This window comes from Dipodomys merriami, unplaced genomic scaffold (assembly GCF_024711535.1).
Source record: "Dipodomys merriami isolate MVZ:Mamm:240054 unplaced genomic scaffold, mDipMer1.0.p SCAF_55, whole genome shotgun sequence".
Classification (NCBI taxonomy): Eukaryota; Metazoa; Chordata; class Mammalia; order Rodentia; family Heteromyidae; genus Dipodomys; species Dipodomys merriami.
This window is the reverse complement of record NW_027206124.1, coordinates 737,989-748,202: the sequence shown is the minus strand read 5'-3', so window position 1 is coordinate 748,202 and position 10,214 is coordinate 737,989. Positions and strand designations below refer to the sequence as shown.

General features: G+C 51.7%; 1 protein-coding gene across 1 annotated transcript; it reads right to left on the bottom strand.

Annotated features, from left to right (window-relative positions):
- Positions 1-1,536: 1,536 nt before the first annotated feature.
- Positions 1,537-7,138, bottom strand: LOC138811693 (apolipoprotein L3-like). Its single transcript, XM_069999422.1, has 4 exons — positions 7,058-7,138; positions 4,957-5,034; positions 4,114-4,240; positions 1,537-2,672 (listed from the first exon to the last, which is right to left on the bottom strand). Exons 2-4 carry the CDS (start codon positions 5,018-5,020, stop codon positions 1,838-1,840), a joined length of 1,026 nt encoding a protein of 341 aa, XP_069855523.1. The 5' UTR covers positions 5,021-5,034; positions 7,058-7,138; the 3' UTR covers positions 1,537-1,837.
- Between the last annotated feature and the right edge of the window lie 3,076 nt (positions 7,139-10,214).

Below are 10,214 nucleotides of genomic sequence, written 5' to 3'. Positions count from 1 at the left end.
CCCCGGGGACCTTCAGAGGCTGCAGCCAGCAAAGCAGCTGCTTCGACATCAGCGGTAACAAAGGATGTGTGTGCGAGGCCTGAAGCAGGGAGGAATAAATGACTGGTCTCCAAGGCAGGAGCAGAAGAGGGGTTAGCTAAAAACACCCCAGAAACACTACCTTGCTTCTCCCCAAACCATGACATGAATTGTATAGGTTCTGGAAACCAATGGAGCAGGACAGACTAAGCTTCCAGTGCATCCCGGGGGACCATCCTGCAGCCATATCTAAGCCCCTGGATGTTCCAGCCACTGTGGAGCCAGCATAGGCTCCGCTCCGCACTGTCTTCATTGAGCTGTCAGCATTAGCTTTCCTGCTGGCCTTCTTTCATTGGTGGCATTAGAGACCTCTTCTTCTCTAGGCTCAACTTTTCTTTCCCCAAATAATCCCAAGTCTTGAAGCCAGGCCATGGTTGTGAACCCAAAGTCAAAGGGATCTCTTTGTCCTCGGCTCTGGGTCCTTGAGATGGAAGGCTCTTGGGGAGATGCTCAGGAAGCACCACTGAAGAATGAAAAGTATGGAGTCGCATCTGTGCCGATGTCACACCATTGTCTTTCCACGTGTGAGCGGAAGGACATTCAGAGAAAGAAAGATGGTGCGGCCTGGCCTGGGAGCTCTGATGGCCTAGCAAGGTGCTGGGAAACCTCAAGGACTTGGCTTCTGGTTAAAGGTTTAAACTCTGCTGCAGGGGAAAGAGATCTGAGAGATGACCGCCACGGGCTGCGCTTGGTTTATAATGCTTAAAGAATAAACACCGGCCAATTTGTGCTGTTCCCCCAAATGCTGCCATGGATTTTCTGTATTGGTGACCTAGGAAAGATTGAGAGCCTAAGTCTGTACTTTTGTGCACTTAAATTTTTTTTCAATGCAGTAAAACAACAAAACTAGAAGTTTCTAAACAGCTACTGTTGTACTTCTTTCTATTATCCTCATCCTTTCTCTCTTTTTGTCCAAGACCAAACTTGCTATCTGATATTTTTGCTCATTAGCTGGTGCTCTACCACCTGAACCACACTTCCAACCTCTCCTCCTCCTTCTTGGTCACAGGAGCATCTTCTGAGTTTTGGTGGGGCTGGAGGCTGCCCAGCTTCTGTGCCCTTCTTCCTGACTTCTGCCTGTGGAAGGTGACAGATGAGGTCAGGAGTAGAAGAGAACCCCACCGCCATAGTTGGAAGCTGTGGGGGTGTGGATGAGGAATTCTGGATGTTCATCCTCCATCATTACAGTCACAGTACCAGGATTATTGGGTAAGATTTTCCCACCCGAGTCCAGAGGGGCATTCAACTTTGAGCATAGTGGAACTTCACCTATTTCCCACAAGTGTAGGAAAGGCTGCTTTAACACAGCTATGGCGGCAGTTAACTTGAATAGGGAGCTGTTGGGCAGAGTCCCAGTGATAGACAAAGAATAGTTCTGCTCTAGAGATTGCTAACTCCTAAAGGTTACCCAGCTATGCCTTCCCAGAACCCAGCATGGAGAAGTTTACGTGCATCCAACAACTGGTAGCATATGATGAGTTTATTGATTGCAATCATGCCCCTGAGGCCCCCAGAGCCCCACAGTACACAGATAGGGTAAAGGCAGTCTGTGTTTTCATGAGAGTTGCAAAGAGAAAGTCCAGCAGAGCATTTTAGAATGGAGTTTGGAGGCATAGAAATAGCCAGATGCTACGTCTCAGGAATCCCCCAAGGAGGTTGTGTGAAGGTTTGTGGAGCACACAAAGGCTGGGGCACCAAGGTGAAGGAAGTCTCCCTGGGTGTGGCTCTGTGGTGACAGGGCTTAGGAAGGTGGCATCTCCTACTGAGCCTTGTAGACCCTGACAAGCAACATCAACTTGTTCTCCAGCTCCTGAGCTACCCGGCGCAGCTCTGTGGCCAACTCTGACTCTGCCCCCTGAGATAAATGCTGTGAATCTTGCACAAGACTGGTCACATCTAACCCAAGTAAGATCCCTGTGGAGACTCCCCCCAAGACTCGGGTTATTCTGCTCATTGACCGTGCAGTGCCCTGAAAGGCTCTCTCCACATTCTCAAAGGCATTTGAAGATCCCACCCTGTTCAATCGGCCCTCCAACTCATGTGGTAGATGAGGGTTGGTTCTGGACCCTCTTAAGGTAGAGACATATGGCCCCAGCTCTCTCAGGCACTGGATGAACTCATCCATTGCCAATGAACCTTTAAGTGCAAACCTAACACACATCCCTGATAATTCCTTTAATCTACCCATGCTTGTGGACAACAGCTTCATGGCTTCATCTTTGGCTGAAGACATTTTACTCCCATCTACAATGCTGGTGGCAGCACTGGTCACAGAAGATGCTGTTCCCAGCCCGATCCCACCTGCCACGAGTGCCATACTGAGTCCTCCTGTGAAAGGTGCCAGAAGAAGACCACCGAGGGCCATGAGCCCAGAGGCAACACCAGTGGAGTCGGCCACCACGTGGGAGATGGTGCAGTCCTTGTGCACCTTGCTGACCTCATCTGCCAGGGCCCGGAGCCTCCTGATGTGCCCCTCAACCTCTGTTTTCATCTGAGGAAACTTCTGCAAGAAGATCTTCCTATCCTGCTGGTCTTTCCAGATCATGTCTGCTGTAACATTCTTCAGACCCTCTCTCAGAGCCCCTGCCTCCTCCCTGCAAAAGTCAATGTCACAGGATGGAGAGCATCAGTTTGTTTTGCTGCAAAATGGATTCTGTAACTTCTTTCCTGCACAAGTCACAATGCTTTCACTAGACTGAAACAAGGCTTACTAGGATGAAACAGATATTCAGTATTGCTCTTTCAAAGATGAACGAGTTTAGTAGGTCCCAGATGCTCTGTGGTCTATACTCAATAAGGGTCAAAGAGTAAAAGGCAACTTAGGATATTCTTTCATGAAGGGCATTTGAGAGAAACCTCCCTCTCAAGATAAATGCTTGACAGCCAAGGCCTCTGCCAGTAGGAGGCTCTGACATTGAACAAAGAGCCTTACATGCTAGAAGACCAGTGTGTTAAACCACCAGCCTTACCAAAGCCTTCCCTGGCTGCTCAGTGTCTGGAAAAGGATCTGCAGACTCCTGGGAAGTCCTGCCAGCCAGGAGTGGCTGTGTTAGCCTGCAGACTTTGGCTACAAGGCCATACAGGTGGAACATTTCTGATTCAAAATCTCCAATTCCAAAATGCCTCCAATGGTGAACCCATAACTTTTGAGTTCTGGGGATTGGACTCAGGCCTTGCAGGTCAAATCCTCTCCCACATGAACTGTGCAAGCTCCGGTCCATGAGCCTTTTGTTTTTGATTCAGGTGAGACCCTGTACAAACTTTGTCTTACCCCAGCTCAGTCCTGAATGTGTGCTGAGGGCCTGTTATTACTGCTGATCACCTACATCCTCTTCTCCAGAAACTGGGATGGGCTGCCATCTCCTGACCCCAAATCTGAAATCCTCTCATCACTACCATGGAGCCAGACATGGCAAGTCCTACACCTGACCTGAGCAGAGAGATTGTCATAAAATAGCCTATGGAATCACCTGCAGGTGGTGTGTCATGTATAAAAAATAAATCTGTTATGAATTTCACATCAAGTGCAGACCCTATCCCCGAGCTATTTCATTACATATCTGTACATGTGTCAAAATCCAAAAGAAAATAACCAGAACCCATTTGGCCTCACTGATTCTGGGTAAAGAATGCCAGGCCCTGGCAGTGTAAGGGTGATGTGGGGTGGGTGCTTTGGCATCATTTCTGACCTCTAGAGGCACTAGAGAGTAAAGGCTCTGAGCTCTGGGAGGGAGGGAGGCTGCAGGGTAGACAGGAGGCAGGGTGTGATTAAGCCTCATGATGGAATCTGGGTTGTCATCCTGACTGGCTGGAGATGCGCCTGGGAACTTGATGATAAAGCACAGCTATGCCTGTGCCCCACGGCGAGTCTCCAGAGATGACTGGCCTCTGGGCCAGTAACCTGGGGGAGGAGGGCCACACGGAGGAGCTGGACACCATGCAATGGGTGCGGGTAGGGGAGAGTGGGATAGGGGAGATAGGGAGGGGGTGGGGAGAAGACAAGGGGGAGAAGAGGGAAGTCCTACTGCAGGTCACCTGGACAGTCCAGCTGCAGCCACAAACACCTCCCAGATTTGGTCTTCAGTCACCAGGAGGCTGGCATGCTCAGGGCCCAGTTGGTCCACAAGAAAATCAGTGACATTCCCAATGAATTGTCTGGCATCTATTTGAGGAGGATAAAGAGAAGGTCAGAGGACAGGGTGGAGTTCAGGGGTGTAGGAAGTCACCCTGTGTGGACCTGTCCCATGGGAGACTATGCATGGAACTGAGCCCCGCCCTCCAGTTCACAGGAAAAGTCCTAACCCCAGTGACTGTGTGTGGACACAGGTCCCTTAAGGAAGTGCAGGAATTAAGACGAATCAAAGCTGAGCCTGGTGGCACACGTCTGTAACCCAGCTGCTTTGGAGTCTGAGACAGAATCACAGTGTGAGGTCAGCCTGAGCAAGAAAATCAGCCAGACCTCATCTCAACAAACACATGAGGCCTAGTGGTGCAGGCCTGCGCTCCGCTGGGACTCAGGCAGAAAGCCATGGTCTCACGCTGGTCTCTGGAAGAAGCAGGAGACCCTGTGCAGGAATGGACAGCTGGACATCAGTTTTGACATCGCTGAAGGGACACTTCACATGCTGTGCAGTCTGCATTGGAACGCTCCCCGAGCCCTGAGGGGCTGGATGATGTGAGGATCACGCGTGCGTGCTGTGGAGTGATCTGGTGGTGCAGAGAGCAGCGTCCTGCGGAGGGCGGAGGCTCTGGGACAGCCGTGGGGGTGGGCGTGGCACTGCTGAGCCTTGGCTCAGGGACCTGGTTCCGGCTGATTGGAGCTGCCCCTCAGGGCCAGGCCTCCAGTAGGAGGCAGACAGAGAAGAGGACCATGATTACCTGGGGAGGTGGCCAGATGCTTCACGCCAGCTGAGGTGACTCTGAAAAAACTTCTCAAACTCATGGTTGTTTTCCAAGCTGCAGAAGGAGAAAACACAGTGTGGATGGACTGAGGAAGCTCCAGACAAGGTGGCAGCAGGGGCCAGTCTCCTTGGCTTCCCTCCAGGGTACCAGGACACAACCCACCCTGGCCCTCTTCCCCTGTGCTCCGTGGCTATGGATAGAAAGTTAGTCATCTTGTTCCAGCTCCTTCTGCCCTGAGCACAGCCAAGGCAGAGGCCTCCTGTCCTCCTAGAGACAATGGATGAGGACACAGCATGGAGAAAGACAGAATCTGCACAGAAGGAAGGGTGGAGGAATGGCCAGCAGACACCTGGGGCAGGGAACATGCATGGGAAGCCATGACAGTAGCTAGTATGGACTGGGTGTGGCTGTCACACAGGCCTCTTCCTTGCCCCACCTGAAGTGACCACACAGACAGAGAAGAGGACCTGGGGTTCCTTGCAGTGTGGAGGGAAGGAGCACAATGCCCACCTCCCCCAGGTGCACAAGGCTGAACCCGCACCGGGTGGTTCTGACACAAGTCCTGTGTTGGGCAGCCTGTGCTCTGGCCTCTTCAGTGTAGATCTAGGTGGGCGTGTTTTGCATGTGTGTGTAAGTTCCTAGGGGAGGCGCCCGACTTCTCCACGGTGCTGAGACAGGGCTTGGCCCAAGTCCATCCTGCAGCCCTGACCCTTTTCATGTGAGAAGAAAAGAGACAAAGCACAAGAGAACATTTCCCAGACCATAGGATCCAGCTAGTCTGATGAGGGTTTTAGCTAGGAAAAAGCCTTCCCCCCAGTGCCCAGGCTAACACCAGGGCCAGAGCTCAGCCCAGCCCCCATCCTTCCTACCTCTCCCCCCACTCCCCTGCTTACTGGAACTGCCACTCCCCACCTCCCACCACCCCAGAGATGGACCAAACATGGCAGGATCCTCACTCCATCCACCAGTAAAGACACAAAGCGACTCAAGATGGGAAGTGACTTCCCTAGTGAGACACAGCTCTGCAGAGCGGCGTGGAGTTGAGCACCGGCCTCTGACTCTGAATTGAAGCAAAATATGTTAGTATAAACATCCAGAAGGTCCAGGGCTGGGAAGGTGGCTTAGTGGTAGAGTGCTCGCCTAGCATGCATGAAACCCTACGTTTGATTCCAAAGAACCACATACACAGAAAAAGCAGGAAGTGGTGCCGTGGCTCAAGTGGTAGAGTGCTAGCCTGCAGCACAGAGGCTCAGGGATAGATCCCAGGCCCTGAATTCAAGCCCCAGGACTAGGGGGAAAAATCCAGAAGTTTCTAGGATTTTTCCTCTGCCTCCACACACTCAGGGGTCCGCTGCACAGAGCCAGAGTCAGGCCTTCGATTGTAAGACTGCGAACCAGGATGGTGCTGGGCATGCGGTCCCCAGACCTGGTCACCTTGGCATCTGGACACACGGATGCCCCATCCTCTTCCTCCATCTCCCACAGGCAGAGCCAGGCCATCTGCCCCCTCTGCCTCCTTCCCAGGACTCTGGGCAAGCCAGTCCCTTCCTGGGGCCTCAGTCTCCCCACAGGTTCTGGCACAGTCTCCATGTTCAAGGGCAGATTGAGTGGAAAACCTCTGGGTTCCTTGATTCTCATAAGCAAATGTTCACCTCCCTCAGGGCTTAACAGCAGCACCCACCGCCAGCTCCAGGGTGGCCAGAACACCAGGACTACTAGGTGCTGGGTCCCCTGATCTTCTCTACCTCCTCTGTGTCCTCCATTTTCCAAAATGGCAGCACCACAGCAGTCACCTTTCCTTTCAGGCCTGCTGGCCATGTGCCAGCTCACCTGCAGCCCTCTCATCCTGGGGACCTTTGTGAACTCACCTGAGCAGTTCCTGCTGATGCTCTGTTTAAGAAACCATGGGGAGGGAGGAGCAGGCAGACACACCCTGTGGGTGGATCTGGACTTTGCTATTGCCCCACAGTGTGACCTGGGGCTGACTGCCTGACTTCTCTGAGCTTATCTATAAAATGGAGAGCCATTTTGGAGATGGTGAGGAATTGGATGGGGAGAGCAGTCATGCCCAACTCACCACAGAATCTTCCTCTGGTGGGTTTGCTGGTCCTTGACTGTGTGCATCCAGTTGTGCCTCTGAGACACAAGAATACAGACTCGGGCTATATATATTCAGGCACTAGAAAAGGAAAGTGAAATTGAAAGTTCTGGATTCCAGGAAGCATGATTAATCAGACAGCATACCAAATATGTGCTTAAGGTCTGATCACCTTTCCTTATTGACTCTCTCAGAGGAATGACTTTAGACTAGAGAACTGGCTTCCATGGTAAAGCCTCTGACTTCCAAGCACAAAGCCCTAAATTCAAACTCCAATACCACCTGACAGAGAGAGACAGAGAGAGAGAGAGAGAGAGAGAGAGAGAGAGACAGAGAGACAGAGAGACAGAGAGACAGAGAGACAGAGACAGAGACAGAGACAGAGACAGAGAGAAAGAGAGAAAGAGAGAAAGAGAGAGAAAGAGAAAGAGAGAGATAGAGACAGAGAGAGACCATCTCCCTAGTGTGTCTCCATGGTCTTAAGGAGAAAAGCTGTGCCACAGAAATACAATGGACTTCCCGTGGAGACTGGGCTTAGATTCAGCCCCTCACCCCTGCACAACCCCCTCCCCATTCTCCCTCCCTCTCCCCGCATCCTGCATGTTCACTGCAGGCTCATTGCTGGGCTGTGGCTGGGCGTCCTGTCCACACAGCTTTTAGACAGTGGCCTGCATGGCTTCCTCTGCCAGGATCTCCATGCCTTGCTTCCTGGCTGAACCCCACCAGCTTCACCCCCCCCCGCAGGTCACCAGAGGCCACTGACCCTGCTCAGCCTCTATGGCACCTGGTCAAGAGGGGACAAAGTCCACAGCAGCTCCAAAACTTCTGAGCCCCACAGCTGCCTTCCTGGCAGAGGAGCTGCAGTTGGGGCTGGACTCTGGAGGTCAGCCTGACGCCTCTGATGGGGCCTTTCCCATCCTGAGATCGCCATCTTAGACAAGGCTGTATGGCGGCACTTTCAGTCACCTGCTTTGAGCTTTGAGGTAAGATGGTGGGTGGCCTAGAACTCTCAAAGTTCTCAGTGGGCCTCCTTCCCTACTTGATTGGAGTTTTATAATCATTCCTAACTATCACCTTTTCTCCCTGTGTTTCACACTGCCATAAAACACTGTACATATCTGTGGAGTGTGAGCTCTGATGCTCCAGGTGAGGAAGCCGAGGCCATGGTAGATACAGAGGCCTTCACCTGAAAACTCACAGGAGGAGCCAAGACTCCAGTTTGAGCTTTTGATACCAGACCACGGGTCCTTGCTAAGGCTACTGCTTGGTCATTTTTCCTCCTGGACTTCCCTCCTCCATTCTTCCCCCTGGGATCAGCATGGGTTTATCTGCACAGCCAGAGAGCCATGCTGAGATGCAGATCGGGTGATTGTGCACAGGAGCCGCGCTTCTGCAGGGTGAGGACCCCATGCTCAATCCCTGAATGCTGAATCCCTGGAACATTCAGAGACTCTTGAGCACAGTGTCAGTTGCAGTGACCCAGAACAAGGCTGCAGACTGGACCTGAGGATGGAAGCGAGGTCTCTGAGCACAGATGCCAGCACAGATGGTCCCCCAGGAGATCAGATGGCTTGTTCTAGAACAGCTCAGCCTGCCTAAAACATTGCAAGTCACAAGGATGTCTTCAGCGCCATATTGGGTCTTGAGCAAAGTCTCTGATCATGGGCCATGTTGATTTCCTGACTAGGGGATCCTAATCCATAGGAAAGCAGCCCTGAAACTGCTTTGGAAGGTTCTAGAAGAGAGTAGCAGCACCTGGTGGAAAATGGAGGCTCAGCATCCTTCCCTCCTACCCTTGAGGAGTGCAGAGCTCACTCTGGGCGCAGTCATCTGCTCTCCATCAGTCGATGTCGACTGAAGATGGCCACCGCAGTGAATTCAAGACTAAGTTCCATCAGTCCGTTCCCCTCAGCTGCCAGGCCGCATCCTGCAGTAGGCGCATGTGCTCTCCCAGTGAGCCAGGCCTGCGGCTGCAGTGCCAGTAGGCTCATGCATTTCACTGGGTTTGTGGTTAGACCTTGACTTGCAGTCTTCACACCGAAATTCCAGTTCAAGTCTTGCGCTTAATATCATATTGTTGGTGCTACTCTGCTATCACACCTGTTAGAAAGATCTCATCTCTGTTTTCAGCTCCTCTGATTTAACCAGCAAGAAAGGGAGAAGGAAGTTGTGAACATGAGCTGTGCACTTGGCTATGAGCAGAGACAGCTAGGAGCCATTTGGGGTACCACCCAGCTCCCACCTCTTCTCTCCTCTGACAGCTTTTCCAGGAATTAAGAGTCCCGAGGTCACCGTGTGCAAATCAAGCAGGAAGGAACCCCATCCCACATCAGCCGGAGGAAGCCTATCACAAACTCAGGGGACTTCCAGACAGAAATTCTCTTGTCTCTCACTGGTCAGGACTGGGTCACATGGTCACTCTGTTATTGAATTCAGTTTAGGAAGTTTTTTCCCTGGAAATTCCAATGTCGGAGATGAGCGTGTTGTAGGAAAGAAAGACTTTATTCAAAAATCAAAGAATGGAGAAGGAAATCAATGTCTCAACCCCACAAAGGCCAAGAAGTAAGATATAGAACAGTAATAATGGGGAGAAATATGGGCTAATAGGAGGGAGAAATATTCATGTTCTTTCAGAGAAGAGACTGGGGTCTTGTAGGAACATGGGTGTCGCGTCTTTTTGCTCCTTGAAGGCTTGGTGTTTCCTGCCACGGTGGTGGGCCAGTGCTGATAGTCTTGAAGGAGGAGGAGAGCAGCTAGACCAGTCTAGGTCATGTCCACTTTGAATTGTAGTCCAGAGAAAACCTTTCTCAAATGCCCTGCGTGTCTGCATGCAGAGTTGAGGAGGGTCTGACCCAAAGCAAAGGAGACAGACCAATATGAAGACTCATGCCATGATTTTCATCCGGATCCAGTGACCTGAGGGGACATCTGCAGGCTCAGCAGCCAGTATGTTCAGCTGAAGTGTCCTCTGTGTCCCTGGAAAGTAACCTTGTCAAGTGCTGCCATCATGAAACCAGTGGCAGAAGTGTCACCTGCCATAAGGGAGTGGGTAAACTCAGGCAGGCATCTGCCAGCTCTGGGAACTCCAAAGTCAGCGATTTATGAAGGGAAAGGCTTTAATTATCTCATTATTGTT